The following is a 15,481-nucleotide window of genomic DNA, read 5'->3' as shown; positions in this document are numbered from 1 at the left end:
ATCCCCACTGTCAAACATGGTGGTGGCAGCATCATGGTTTGGGCCTGCTTTTCTTCAGCAGGGACAGGGAATATGGTTAACATTGATGGGAAGATGGATGCAGCCAAATACAGGACCATTCTGGAAGAAAATCTGTTGGAGTCTGCAAAAGACCTGAGACTGGGACGGAGATTTATATTCCAACAAGACAATGATCCAAAATGTAAAGCAAAATCTACAATGGAATGGTTTACAAATAAACATATCCAGGTGTTAGAATGGCCAAGTCAAAGTCCAATTGAGAATCTGTGAAAAGATCTGAAAACTACTGTTCACAAATGCTCTCCATCCAACCTAAGCTCGAGCTGTGTTGCAAGGAAGAATGGACAAACATTAAAGTCTCTCCATGTGCAAAATGACATACCCCAAGCGACTTGCAGCTGTAATCTCAGCAAAAGGTGGCGCTACAAAGTATTTAGGCAAGGGGGCAGAATAATTTTGCACGCCCCACTTTACAGTTTTTTATCTGTTATAGTTTAAAATGTCCAATAAATTTCATTCCACTTCACGATTGTGTCCCTCGTGTTGATTTTCTTCACAAAAAAAAATTAAATTTTGTATCTTCGTTTGAACCCTGAAATGTGGCGAAATGTTGAAGGGGCCAAATACTTTCGCAAGGCACTGTATATATAGCCTATATGAACCTACTGTTTTAATTATTAATAAACATTGCTGTAGAGCATAAAGTATATTTCCCGTGCATTTACTCATTTTTTGTTATTAAGATTAGTCACAATAACGTTAGTAACGGGCTATTCCTTTATGTGAAATGCACAACTGGAAATAGAAACTCGTAAACTAGCATTTTTCGATAGGGTAGTGCAAATTTGCTATTGATTCTCGTCACGGAAGTATTTTTCGTCAATGCAGCTCAAGTTGTCACAACGTCGCAAAGACTTGTTGCCAGTAATAATAATATTGAAGTGTGGCAGTAAAACATATAGTGGGACATATTTTAGGAATAACCTTTCTCACCTCAGTGTTCACCTGTGGGTGGAAATGAATACGTTTGTTTTCTAATCTGGATTAACCAGTTATGCAACTAGCCAAGCATTCCTAGGTGGTATTTACGTGTGTGTGTGTGTGCATGTGTGTTTGGGGGTGGGTGACTCAGGCTGGTATTGGGTATCAAAGTTATAGACTCAACTTTATGCATCGTAAATTGTGTGCCTAAGGCACCTAAATATTCTAAATACATTGAGTATTACTAAATGAATTAACACGATTGTATAGCTGTGTGTTCTGCACATGGTAAGGTGCTAACATCAGTCAGCCTCGACACATACCCTACACAACTGTACATGTCTCTGCAGGCATGTCTATCTCTGCACATGCTGATTTGACAAAACAGATTATACAAGGGACTTATTGTGTGTATCTGACTTCCCCATGACATGGCTGTGATTCACGAGAGGCTTGTCATATAATACTGGTATATGTTCGTTACTACCATTTTTACCCCATATTTCATCACAGCGGTACATCCCAATGGATTTGTGTGTGAACCACTTCTGATTTCTGTTTTGCTGCTGTTTTGGTTTTAGTCTGGGATTGTCTACACTGAACATGCTCATCATATGAATATAGTACACCTGTAATGTTTACTTATCCACATTTCTCTCTCATCTCTCTCTCTCTCTCTCTCTCTCTCTCTCTCTTTCTGCCCCAGGCACAGTCTTCTTTCACAGTCTGATTGGAGGTGACACGAATGTGTGTGTGTGTGTGTGTGTGTGTGTTGGGGGGGGGGGGGGGGGGGGGGCAGCAACCAGAGAAGGAGGACGCACCACAGTGTCGCCTGGGGCAACACAGTCGTGGGACAGTGAAGGTGAGGCAGCAACATGGAGACAGATGTGGAAAGAACAAGAGCAGCAAAGTGCAGTAGCGAGAGGAAAGATAGCCAGACCCAGAACAAAAGGTGTTATTAAATGGCGAGTATTAGACTGCCTGAACCACAGCTGAGAAGCCTTTCTGTCTATTCACACACACACACACACACACACACACACACACACACACACACACACACACACACACACACACACACACACACACACACACTTGTGCGCATGAACATGTTTCCTGGTCCAGCAAGGTGTGTGTAAGCTGCCTCCATCCTTCCAGCTGCTGAATTCTCCACACAAGTTATGTAGTTGTGTTGAGCTGATGTAGTTGATGTAGATATTGTTGGAATTATAAGTTTAATGAGAGATCATGATCTCGATTATAAGCTTAACTATCTATGTATTAATAAAGTAATGGGTTAATTGTAATATTGTTCAGCGGAAAACTAGATTGTGGGGTGAATGGAATGTGCGGTGGTTTAGTCAGAGATGCATTTGGTGTGCTACAGTTTGTGTGCACTTTTGCTACTCTCCAAAGATCTTTGTAAGCTTTAATAAATGTTTAAATGATATGTTTCTCTTTTTGTAGTTTTGTTGAGCAGATGTAGCAGATGTAGTTATGTAGTTGTGTTGAGCTGATGTAACTGATGTAGTTGTGTTGAGCTGATGTAGTTATGTTGTTGTTTTGAGCTGATGTAGCAGATGTAGTTATTTAGTTGGGTTGAGCTGATGTAGATGTAGTTATGTAGTTGTGTTGAGCTGATGTAGCTGATGTAGTTATGTAGTTGTGTTGAGCTGATGTAACTGATGTAGTTATGTAGTTGTGTTGAGGTGATGTAGCTGATGTAGTTATGTAGTTGTGTTGAGGTGATGTAGCTGATGTAGTTATGTAGTTGTGTTGAGCTGGTGTAACTGATGTAGTTATGTTGAGCTGATGTAGTTATGTTGTTGTTTTGAGCTGATGTAGCAGATGTAGTTATGTAGTGCTGAGCTGATCTTTTCTTCTTTGTTTTAAGGTTTTGATGAATATTTGCTATGGCATAGTTGCTATGGTGACCACTCCATTTCCCCCTCCTCCCCCTCTTTCCTCAAAGCACTAAAAAAGAGAGATGGAGAGAGAGAGAAGTTAAAGGGGGATAGAGGAGAGAGAGAGAGTGAGCGTAAGTTGTTTGTTGAGCGGGGGGTGGCGTGTAACGATTGTTGAGTGGCCGAGGGGGTGCCATGTTGCGATTGCTGTAAAATAAATGGGTCTTATTATTTACATTGAGGGGGCGGGACACCTCGCCTGAGGAGGGCCCATTCGCCCCCCCCGTGGCGCCGGCCCTGAGCCAACCCCATACACAGGAATGATGTCACAAACACACACACACATGACCACTCACACGCATGGCCACACATGCTCACAAACGTGTGGTTTGTGGCGGTACAAAATGTCAAGGGTGTGTATGTGTGTTCTGCAGTGTCTTCCAGGTTGATCCATGTTCTCTATAAGAGTTTCCCCCTTCATAACTCCAGTCCATTCCTTGGCGAGTCTGGTCATCAACCATGCAGGTCAACTTTTTAAAGGCTCCTCCCACAAAGAAAATGGCCGATTTGCTTTGCCCTTGGCTAGAGTTGACAACAGTCTTGTGTGTTTGTTCCTTGTACAGATTGTTTTGAAACATCCCCATCTCTGGATCATTATGAATGACCTTTTCTTTTTTTGCTTCTCCTTTCTACCTTGGCTACTGTTGTACATATTGTAAATACTTTTTAATGTATTTAATTTTTGTATGTGTGGAATTGTAGGTGTGTTTATGGTAGGGAGTTAGGGTAGTCCTCTTGTTATGTCCCATTCTAGGCTATAGGCCACAACAGCGTCCAGGGTGACAGAAATAATTATTTTTGATAGTGAATAAAGACAGCACACACGGGTTCTACTTTTAGCGTGATTGTATTAGATACATTATATATATTAATAGGCTTTAAGTCAATATATTTATAATCATATAAAAAAGAAATACGTATACATAAACCCAAACAACTCTGGTACTATTTCAGAAGTGACATAGGCCAACATAATAAACAAACCCCACACTAGAAAGGAAATACATCTACATCTATCTCCCTACCAACAAACAAAGACAAAACCAACCCAAAACAACATGGCAGTCACTTCCTACTAACCAGAGGGGAGGGAGGAAAAGGAAGGGCAACACAGAACACCACATAAAACAGTCACGCCAACAAGTCAGGCCAATACAACACAAAAGTCTGCACCATTTATAAAATGTGGCCCCAAGCTGCCACTACAGCTGCTGGCCTGTAGTAGCTGCCTCCCCTGTCTGCTGTCCTTATATCCTGTTGGCCGTCCTCCTAGGGCGGAGCAGCATCCCAATTAGGAGAGAGGTTTGCACAAATCCCAGTCTGGAACCTGGATCCACTTCATTCCTGAAACAGAACACGTATGCATCCCAGCAGCAACATAACACTCTGTATTTATGATAGGGAGTTAAGGTACTCCTGTGTTTATGGTAGGGAGTGGGTTTAGCTAGTGTGTTTTGTTTGCTCTTAATGGGGCTTTTTGTTTGTTGTTTTTGATATTAGTCACTCCAGATCTTGTAAATAGTACCCATCTTCCTTGTACATGTTATTTAGTCTTCATACTACATATCTGTAAAATACATCAGCCTAACACTTAATCTAAATGTTGTTGTCTTGTTTCTGTCATGGTAGGTCAGGCCAGCCCCACAGGGGAGCCACCCACTTCACCAGACTCCACCTCCCATTCACTCCCACAATCTCATTCACCCACTCATTCAATTATCATGTGAACCTGTTCCTCATTACCATCACTCCTCAATATAAGCCCACCGGTCCTGCAGGGCAGTGCTATGCAATTCTTGCGCTACTTGTGAGCCCTGCACGTCTTCCGCTGTCTACTCAGCTGATGGCTTAATGACTTTAGCGCCTTATGCGTGTGTTTCTGCCACACACCGTTTGAGTGCTGCGCTCCTTTGATTTCTTGCTCATCTTGAGTTTGTACCGTGCTGTGCGATGGACATTTGCTGCATCTGTCACCCCATCACGGTTTATTTCCTGTTCACTCAACACTGTTTGTTTGTTCCTCATTAAACATGTCAGCATTGTAACCCTATATGGTGGCCCATAACAGCCTTCTCTAAAAATATATGTATGTTTCCTATTATTAAGTTTCCTTATAATTTTCACATGGAGTTGCACAAGTACGATGTACATAAAGCTAATGTAGAATATTACTGAATATTCTATATACTGTAGAATATTACTGTATTTGTTTGTTACTATAAACAGCTGTTATTGGTGCTGGTGTGGTTTTATTGTGTTTTTTTCTCTGTATATTTCCCCAAGATGTGCAGAGAAAGGTACAACTTAAACACAAACTTTGTGTGTGACTGTGTAAGAGCTAGACAGGGATATGGAGCACAAAATCTTGTCAACCGGAAATAAAATAAGGTGGCATCCCTCTGTTTCCTCCGCCTCCCCCCATTCTCCCCTCTCCTATTCCCCTGCAGTGGGGTGGAAGGGTGTTACTCTCGTCTGGATCTCAGTTATGTCTCAGTTCTCTTCTCCATCTTCTTTCATTTACATGTTTTTATGATCTTATTCTAAACTAATGTTACCCTCACATCGTTTCATGCAAATGCAGAAAGCTTTCACATTGCTTTTCATATTATCTGTGAAACTGTATTGTTGACACTTTCATTAATTTGAAAATAACATTTCCCTGCTTAATACAATGTCAAACTTAATATTCACTTCTGGTTAACTCTTGACACCCCCAAGGCACTAAATCTTCTGTGATAATGTAGTGGGAGAGGACCGTTTCTTTACAGAGAACACCTCTCAAGCTTTTAAGTATGTTTGTAAATATGTTTCCTACTATGCTCATGATCTGTATGTTTCCTCATAATTTTCACATGGAGTTGCACAAGCACATGATGTGCACAAGGCTACTGTAGAATATTATTACTGTACACTTGTAAACACTTGTAAACTCTCCTCTTCAGCTTGCACCATGGGTGTTCAGTGGGTTGACGTGGTGTTCAAGTTCAAAGCACTTTGAAGAATTTTGTTTTACTCCACCGGAACAATCCATCTGACTGAAATCACCTGACTAGAAAAAGATTTACACATTTACCTTTTCTACATTTACAGTATTTAGTTGATGCTGTTGTCCAGAGCAGAAATGCTTGGTTGTCAACTTGAGAAAGTTATTCATGAAGCACTACAACTGGGCTACCACAGTATAGGGAATATTGTACTATTCCTAATATACTGCGAGTGCAGTTAATTCTCTCACTTCTCCATTTCTCCATTATATCTCACTCTTCCATCTCTCCATTATGTCTCACTCTTCCACCTCTTCATTATTCCATTCCTCCACCTCTCCATTATGTCTCACTCCTCCATCTCTCCATTATGTCTCACTCCTCCAACTCCACATTATCTCTCACTCCTCCATCTCTCCATTATGTCTAACTCTTCCACCTCTTCATTATTCCATTCCTCCACCTCTCCATTATGTCTCACTCCTCCATCTCTCCATTATGTCTCACTCCTCCAACTCCACATTATCTCTCACTCCTCCATCTCTCCATGTGTGCCTTGCTCCTGTTTCTCTGCTGCTCCTCCCCTCCCTAGAATTAAGTTCAAACTTGACACTGATGTTGACTCACTGTGTCACCCCTCTCTCTCTCCCTCTAGCTCTACCTCCCTCTCCCCTTCTCTCTCTCTCTCACTGAGAACAGAAGTGCCTGCAGATGCATTCCTCTCGAGTCAGCTTTCCATGTCTCTCTCTCTTTCTCTCTCTTCCTCCCTCCCTCTTTCTCTCCCTCTCCCTCTCTCTTCCCAGCTATCTCTCCCACATATAGTCCATTGTCAACAAAGGGGTGGGAGAAGTGGATGGAGCATCCAGGGGTTCTGAACGAGGGATGACTTGGTTGCCACGCTCCCTGATGTATTGGACATAATCCAACCATTGGTGAGTTTTATTTTTATTCTCACACTCAAGTGTCAACAGAGTTTGTTGAGTTATTTGAGCTCGTTGCCAGGGAGGGAGGATGGAGAGACACTTATAAGTTCATAAGACAGGTATAGGGGAGAAATATGGGTAGATTAACAAAGGTGAGGGTGCTTTTCATTTTAACAAAGGGATCTGGAGCCATGATGGCTAAGTGCAATTGTTCTGTGGCATGGTAAACATAAAAATATGAGTCTTTAAATTATTGGCATAATTTTATTTTAGAAGGCCTTCTCAGTTTGTAACATGGGCATGGACACTATGGCCTAAATTTACTTGAACAATTGAGACAATTTTTAAAAAGCAACAAATTATAAAACTTTAGCATTATTCAACAAAATTCATATTGGCACATTTGTAACCCTAGAAAGTCCATTGAAAAGTAATCATACTTTAACCAAATTTGGAGTATATTTTTATGAATGTGTTCACACTAGTTTTGCTGAATGCACATTAACTAATGTGTTTTATAGTATTTTATTTCATTTCTATTTTATTTCACACCTATGGGTGTGAAGCACAAAAAATGCATATATTCTGACTTCAATATCTCTGCCCTATGCTCTAATGTAGTGCAGTTCCTTGTGTTACTGCATCCATGGTGTCTAAATGTATAGCACCAGAGGAACTACCCTATTCTTGTAAAAAAAATCCATCTCTATCTGCCAGAATGATGCTAATTCATTTTAATGCCACTCCCTCCCTCTCTCTCTCCCTCCTTCTCTCTCTCTCTCTCTCTCTCTCTCTAACCTCCTCCTTCTTGCATCCTCTCTTCTGGTTGAAGAAGAAAAGGAAACTCAGAGGAGTCAGAGGTCAGGGATTAGCGTATTGGTTGCCGCTACTTACAGGGTTCTGTAGGTTAAGGCTGCTGCTATACGATGTTTGAAAAGGTAGCCATGCTGAACGTGCAGAGCAGTTCAAACTGGAATGCAGCCAATGACTGGTACCATCAGCATCTCCACGTACCCAGACAGCATGGCACAGGTGACCTCTATCATCTGTAGAACTGCAACACAAAGATATTGGATACATTCATGTGCAAACATTAGAATCAACATGAATGAGTAAATGAACAAATCAATTAATTAAATCCTCTTCTACATATTTAAGCACCTTGGTTTTAGAATATTACATTTGACCTGGTAACTCCTCATTCTCTTGAACTTCCAACTGTATATTTAAATATCTACCAAGGATCCATGCTTCTCTGCAAATTGATTTACACTGCAAAAAGCACTGAACTCCTTTTATTTTACCCTTGGATTAAGAAGACTGCCTGGTGGCCTCCAACACAGGGATGGGAGCAGGAGGAGGAGGAGGAGGGGTGGTGGATGAAGGTGAGGAGTCACAGCTGCGCCTACAGCTGAAGAGGAAACTGCAGAGAAACCGAACAAGCTTCACTCAGGAGCAGATTGAAGCTCTCGAAAAAGGTATGAGATCCTCGGTGCTATGTGTCTTGTTTGTGTTCGTGAATCATAAAATTATATTTGCTATATATTCTCATATATATATATATATATATATATATATATATATATATATATATATATATATAAATAATATACATACATACATACATGAATTTTAAAGTGATTTAGGTGGTTTCCTCTGTGTTAATAGTCCATGTTAATCAAATAATATTCATAAACATTGTGAGTTTGCCATCTTCAAAAATATGTTGGAATGGTAACATATATTTTTTATTTTGAGATGATGTAGTGTTAGTGAACACCTTAACAAGTTGGTAAGAAATTGTTAAGTGGGCCACCACCCTGATTAGCATGGTGAGGAACCATATGGTGATCAACCTGTGAGGAAAACCAACTATGACTGAACAGGCTTCCTATCAAACAGGAGAAACGAGTTGACTAATCCAGTTATAGGCTAGACATTTCCGTAACACTACGACACGGGGCTTACACTTCGATGGGTTCAACCAGTTAGCACTAGCTATCAGATCCACGACGGGTCTCATTCTGTCGCCTTGGTGAATCAAGAATACGAGACTCCGACAGCGAGAGGCTTGGTTTGCTTATTTTTCCAGACCCTGGCACACAACATAAAAAACACTATCCTTTTTATCAGGTACACGCTAGGACCGTCCAACGTTCATACAATTTCCCTTATTTTGACGAGGGGAGACATTATTTTATACGTTTCTTTTACTATTTCATGCCTCGTGGTATTTGCATGAAACACAAAGAAAACGTTCCTTCCTTCTTTAAATTGAAAGATACAGACTACTAACTTTGACTAATGTCCACAGCGCAAAACCGATCAACGACAATCACACGAGCCAGACAATTAAGACACTATAAAACGGAGACGTAAAACAGACGGGAACAACGAAGATAACGGAATACATAACGACCACAAACAGAATAACCGAAAATAAGTTAAGTTAAACACCGGACTTAAATATACCAACTTTGAGTGGCATAAGAAGAGTCGGGTGGAAACTTTCAGTGATGAGGAAATCTAATTAAGGGCTGAAGCAAACGAAACCAAGGCGAAACCCAAAACAAGGAGCACGTGGGAGCGACGCGGGGAGGGCGAAACCGTGACGCACACGTGCTGGACAACCTTGTGTACGATAGCACGCACGAATAACGAGTATTGGTTGAAAATGAATGAACATGAATAATTAAAAACTAATAATGATAAAGAAAATAAGGGACAAATCACCAAAATAATAGATGCACCAAAGGATTACATACGTTTATTATACACTTTCAGCTTATAAGTGTTATTAATATATACAAACATGTCTCATTGCCATGAGACACTAGGGATGTATTATTTATTTATTTATGTTACGTTTTAGGTTTAGATATATCTTGCAAATAAGTTAATGTGGAAATGTCCTTTGTCTTTGTGAGTTGCACAGAAAAAGTTTGTTGTCAAAGTCTGGAATTTACAGTAATATTTCAAGCAAAATAACAGGCTAGTAGAGGGCTCCTGCATTCCAGTCTGTGAATGTATGACACCTGGGATGTCCTGGTAAAAGCAAAAGGTCAGATGGCCAGGCAGCGGTGATGAGCCCTGAGCTAGTGCCGTTTTTATTTGTTGCTAGGCATCTTTAACTGCAGGGGTCCTGGCTCCCGTCTGTGGGGAGGAGGTGAGACAGATTAACCATACAGAGGAATAAGATGTAATCTCTCTTCAATTTTATTTAGTTACAAATGTTCATGTCCAGTTTTTTATTTTAGCAATTGTGGTTAGAAAATGAGTGGATAATAAGTATATAGAGCTGTTTCACATTGAAAATGTTCTCCTAAACAAGTAATTTACACAAGTAAACACAAGTAATTTTAGCAAGTAAAAAAAGTAAAGAAGTTAAATTTAATGACAAAAAATGAACAGTTCTTTATTCCTAAGAACAGAAACAGACAGGGCGGAATCATTGTTCTGTGTGATTCAGGGTTAAATTGCGTTAACAGATTTCAAATGGCATTGTCGTCTGTACCACTCATGCTCACACAGTGCATCTCGCCAGATGACCTATTAAAATATTGCCATCACCCAGACACACAGACATGCTTGCACGCACGCACGCACACACACACACACACACACACACACACACACACACACACACACACACACACACACACACACACACACACACACACACACACACACACACACAGCCTCCAAAGACTACATTACAGCTCAGTGCTTCCACTGTTCTCCCCCCACGCCCCAAGTTGTGTGTCGGATTATGTCTGGACCACAGTCCTGCTAATTAATGACGGCAAGGTTGATGAGGGTGAATCCATTGAAGAAATAATCACAGGATGCTGAACAAAAAAATGGTGAAGCATGCATGTGTCCCGAGGACCACTGTGCATGGTGCTGCTTTCACAAAAAGCCCTGCTGGTCACCGCTAGGAATTTGTGACATTATGCTGTTCCATCAGATAGATTTCTGGTTACAGTCCTATTAGATTCATGTTTGTTGACATTTATTTCATCTTGCAGAGTTTGAGAGAACACATTATCCCGATGTCTTTGCTAGAGAGCGACTAGCTAACAAAATTGACCTCCCAGAGGCACGGATACAGGTATGCAACTCCAAACTCATAACTCTTTAAAGAAATGTAATGTCTTGGCTGACCTCGAAGTATATTTAAGGCCAGTCACGGTGAAATAGCCAGACTTCATGGCTGTGAGATAATAATGAGGTTATTGAGTTAATGATTCATTAGAGAATCGCATGCCTTCTTATGCAGTGGATACCAAACAAAACAGTAAATCAGACATGCCAGAGCCATGCTCCTCTCTGCAACCTGAATGATTGACAGGTCTGGTTTTCCAACCGAAGAGCCAAATGGAGGCGAGAGGAAAAACTGCGGAACCAGAGGAAATGCGTGGGCGGGACTTCCTGCACACAAACACACACTCCGCTGACCACTTCCTTTAGCTCGACAGTTTATCAGCAGCATCATAGCAGCAGCCCAGGTGGATGTAGCAAAACACATGCATCACGGTATATTTTGTATGGATGTAAAGTATTATTCAAAACTTAAGTCCATCTTTCTAACAACCTATGTTCTATGCACGTGTGTGTGTGCGCGTGTGTGGGGGGGTCTTTTTAGGGTCCATGCTCAGTCAAAGTGAGACAACTCTTCCCAGCTACAGCACCCTGTCTGTATACTCAGGAGTCCAGGTATATAATTAAAAATAACATTAATTACATTAAATGCAATAAACTTGTCTTTTTAGTATAAATCAAGAGCAAAATATTATACACATATTAATTAATCTATGATTTATTATTTTCTGACATGACAATTATATATAAATCCATTGATAGATATTACATCCATAAAAATATTCGTTCAATTTATTAATAAATATTCATAATATTATGAAAAAAGGAATTAGCATTATTAAAGTATTCATGTTTAGCAGATAAACACATCTGTTCATGACATGGCGTCCATGTTACTTAAGAGTGCTCTCTTGTGGTCAGAGCACAAATAATCCAAAATAATCGCTAATGACTGAGACGCCACAATTCAACATTTTAGACTTTTTAAACATATTTTATTCTCTCTACGCCTCTCTCTCTCTAAACCCTGACTGTCCATATTGTTTGTGGATTTATGTTTTATTTATGTTTATGTGATTATTTCAGCCAGGCCCACCTGTGCCTGCCCCCGCGTATCCGTGCATGCTCCCCACCTCTACCGCCTCACCTCACTCCTATGAACCCGTGTCATACCCTTCGCCTCATCTCCCTGCCCCGCCCACAGCTAACAGCAGCACAGGTAAGTTTTCACCCCTTTTTTTCATTCTTGTGATGGGTGGGGCTTTTCCAACTAGGTCCCACCATGGGCAGAGGGCAGAGGGCAAATACAGTAGCATCAGTGCCTTCTGTTTCTGTTCTTGCTCTTTCATAATGTCTCTATAGAAACACAAAGTCAGCATATCTCCGCTTGCTATTTGCATAAATGTGTGTTAACAAAAAGTTGGAGGTGAGGTACATTATAGCCTGTACAGCAGAAAATGCCACATGGCCACACATTTTCAGTTGTATTTATCATTCCATAAGAGTTCCAAATGTTAAGAAAAGACAGAAACAGCATTTTTATGAGTTATGAAGCTAGTGTCATTATCCTGTTTTATCATAAAATAGATGTTGTTTGAACCATCACAGTATGGTTTACAGTATGTTAGTTACAAATGTTATCTTTTTGATTTTCAATTTTTTTTAATAAATAGATAGAACAAATATTCCTCTTTGTCGAAATGCATTGTGTTGTTGTTGTGAAATCAGCCAGCAGATGGCGTAGATCTACACTTTCTATTACCGTTAAGGACGTCTTGTTGCACAATAACTCTACATCCTTCCCCACAATCAGCGCTGTATTCTCCTGTGCTGCAGGCTTGATCTCTCCAGGCCAGGACCTGGGGCATGAACAAGGCATGGGCCATAACCTGGGTCAGTACTGGGGCCCACTGCAATGAGGAAGAGGAGGAGGAAGAGGAGGTGATGGAGGAGGGAGGGATGAAGCTGGGACATTTGGTGGGATGGGGGGTGGGTTTAGTCTGTCTGAAAGTTCACACAGAGTGCACACAGAGTGCAATGTCCAAATAGCATCTGCTGAGAACAGTCATCCACCCTGCAGAGGCGGTGGCAAAGGATCTGCCCAGCACACTGATACGATCGCAGGTGTGTTGATGGACAGCTGTGAAGAATTGTGTCAGGTACAGCGCACCGCTGGGGCAGTTCTGTTCCTACATGTTGTGCCATTGAAAAGTGCTCAACCAAATCCCAGACCCTGCTTATATTTAGGAAAACTTTCTTCCAGTTCTTGTTGGGAAGTGTACATGGTGAGTGTATTTAACAGGTACACTTTTCTCTGAGTGCAAGTGTGATCCTTTGCCCATTACCAGAGAGGAATGCAGGAGTCATTTCTGACATATCTCATTAGGTTGTGTGAGCCCTTAAAATAGTTTACAAACATGGCTGGCAAACCCTCCTCTGTTTCCAGCACTAATTATAACACCTAATTGAACAATAATTATATACTGTGATGATAAAGAAATTCCATGCCCTTATTTACCACAGAAGCAAATGCTAATACTGTCAAGACATTTTTTCATTGTACTGTGTTTCTGTTATATTTCACAGAGTTCAGTCCATAACATCAAATGCAGGCGAGCAGGAATATATGTAATGACATGAGATCAGTCTATATTATGGTTGACATCATATATTTGTCTTGCTTTTGCACGGGAACTATAAAAAGTCACACCACCTCAGTCATTAATTTTCTGCGGAAGTATTAACATATGCTTCCTGTCAAGATGGGCCAAGAGATTTGCTCTAGTGTGGCTTCATGTGTAACGTGAAGCCATTACATCACATGCTGACAGCCAATCAGGTTCTTGCACTTAAGCGAATGACTATCATGAATTATTAAGCTGCCAATGACAACCACTATTGTTTAATTAATGAAAGCAAATTTCATATGTGAATTCCTAGCATGGCTGAGAAGCACCAAATATTCTTTCTCAGCCATGCTAAGAATATTTTAAATGGAACCTCCCCCTCTACAAGAAGAAGAAAAACAACATTTGTGTTTTAATTTTCACCTGATCCTTCTGAAAAGTACGTGTACATGTCTTGTTCTTTATGTATTTTTTTCTCTATTCTGGGTAAACATACTTCAATATCAGGATTGAGATTTGTGTACTCCTAATATATAGTCATGAAGTGTGTGTGTGTGTGTGCGCGCGCGCGCCTGTTCACATGCTTTGATGAGTATGAATGTAAATGTTTTATTTGTGGGGACTGAAATGTCATCTCATAGCAACACGGTGACTTGGTGGTTAGCACGTTTGCCTCTCAGCACTGGGGTCTTGGGTTCAAGTCCCTATCTGAGTGGAGTTTCCACGTTCTCCCCGTGTCTGCGTGGGTTTCCTCCGAGGTCTCCAGTTTCCTCCCACAGTCCAAAAACATGGAGATTAGGTAAATTGGCATTCCCTGATTCCCTGACAAATTCTCCCTGACTGTGTGTCTGTCTCCTCATGTCCATTAAAAAAGCAGTTGTCTGAGTGTGTGTGTGCTTGTATGACCAGTGGAGGATGGTGCTCTGCCACTAGGGTCTGTCCTCTCTCCCCTTCCTGCACCCCATTCAGTCCCCCAGGGGGCTGTGGATCTCGGTTGAGAGTACGCTGTGCGCAATTGGCTGCCGCTTCTCGCCGGTGTGTGATTGGGTGTGTAAGAGTTGTATCTGTATAAAAATTGTAAAGCGACCTTGGGTTCTAGAAAGGCGCTATACAAGTTGAACAATTCATTCATTCATTTTGTGTATGCATTGAACCCTTTAATAAATCTGTAGATACTCTACAATCAGGCCTGTCCTTTGCAATACGTAAATGACAGAATGCTAACTTTGCAGAAGGCAATCACTGGTATTGTTTTTTTTTTTTTTAGATTAGATTAGATTAGATTTGTAATTTATTGATCCATTTAGGAGGTTTCCTTCAGGGAAATTATTTAATTTTTTCATCAGCTGTAGCAGAAGTGGAAGACACACTGGGTTGTGCTTTTTCTAGTAGTGTTTAATTATTTAAGTTATTAGATTATATTCAACTTTATTGTCACTGTGCAAGTACAAGTACACGCCAATGAAATGTAGTATATTGTATGTATTGATATTCTATGCATCAAATATTACATTTATTTTTCCAACTTTTGCTCTGAAAGATATGAGGAGAAACATAGAGACACAGTGAGAACACCTAAATGTAGCATATGTGAACTATTAGTTTCAGTTTACTCTGGCTCAGGTGTTGTACTGGGGTCTTGGGTTCAAATCCTTATCTGAGTGGAGTTTCCATGTTCTCTCTGGTTTCCTTTCACAGTCCAAAAACATGGAGGTTAGGTAAATTGGTTGCCCCTGATAAAATGTGTGACTGTGTGTCTCTTCATTTTCAATTAAAACAGTTGTCTGAGTGTCTGTGCATGAATGTGTGTGTGCTTGTATGCCCTGTGGTGGATGGTGCTCTTGTCACTGGGGTCTGTCCTCTTCCCTTTCTGCACCTGA

At 40.8% G+C, this 15,481-nt stretch overlaps 1 protein-coding gene and 1 long non-coding RNA gene across 6 annotated transcripts; one reads left to right on the top strand and one right to left on the bottom strand.

The window, feature by feature from the left end:
* Positions 1-3,843: 3,843 nt before the first annotated feature.
* On the bottom strand, positions 3,844-9,461 carry LOC143488932 (uncharacterized). 5 transcript variants are annotated; one of them, XR_013124586.1, is made up of 4 exons: positions 9,350-9,461; positions 8,842-8,968; positions 8,178-8,296; positions 3,844-7,927 (listed from the first exon to the last, which is right to left on the bottom strand). It is a non-coding gene; the product is annotated as an uncharacterized LOC143488932 (long non-coding RNA). The 5 variants fall into 5 exon arrangements; XR_013124584.1 differs by adding an exon at positions 8,654-8,729 and having other exon boundaries at positions 8,842-9,433; XR_013124585.1 differs by having other exon boundaries at positions 9,170-9,433.
* Positions 8,184-12,941, top strand: LOC143488931 (paired box protein Pax-6-like). Its single transcript, XM_076987930.1, has 6 exons — positions 8,184-8,351; positions 10,902-10,984; positions 11,225-11,381; positions 11,519-11,589; positions 12,061-12,193; positions 12,811-12,941. The coding sequence occupies exons 1-6, from the start codon at positions 8,219-8,221 to the stop codon at positions 12,891-12,893; spliced, it is 660 nt and encodes a 219-aa protein (XP_076844045.1). The 5' UTR covers positions 8,184-8,218; the 3' UTR covers positions 12,894-12,941.
* The last annotated feature ends 2,540 nt before the right edge of the window (positions 12,942-15,481 follow it).

This window comes from Brachyhypopomus gauderio, unplaced genomic scaffold (genome assembly GCF_052324685.1).
Source record: "Brachyhypopomus gauderio isolate BG-103 unplaced genomic scaffold, BGAUD_0.2 sc57, whole genome shotgun sequence".
In the NCBI taxonomy this organism is placed as follows: domain Eukaryota; kingdom Metazoa; phylum Chordata; class Actinopteri; order Gymnotiformes; family Hypopomidae; genus Brachyhypopomus; species Brachyhypopomus gauderio.
The sequence above is the reverse complement of the archived record's forward strand: the minus strand, read 5'-3'. Positions and strand labels throughout refer to the sequence as shown.

What these genes read in the sequence shown, in the direction of transcription:
- LOC143488931 (XM_076987930.1), top strand. Translation starts at nt 8,219, where the DNA reads ATGGGAGCAGGAGGAGGAGGAGGAGGGGTGGTGGATGAAGGTGAGGAG. An exon ending in GATTGAAGCTCTCGAAAAAG is followed by an intron (nt 8,352 to 10,901) that starts GTATGAGATCCT and finishes TTCATCTTGCAG; the next exon opens with AGTTTGAGAGAACACATTAT. An exon ending in TCCCAGAGGCACGGATACAG is followed by an intron (nt 10,985 to 11,224) that starts GTATGCAACTCC and finishes AATGATTGACAG; the next exon opens with GTCTGGTTTTCCAACCGAAG.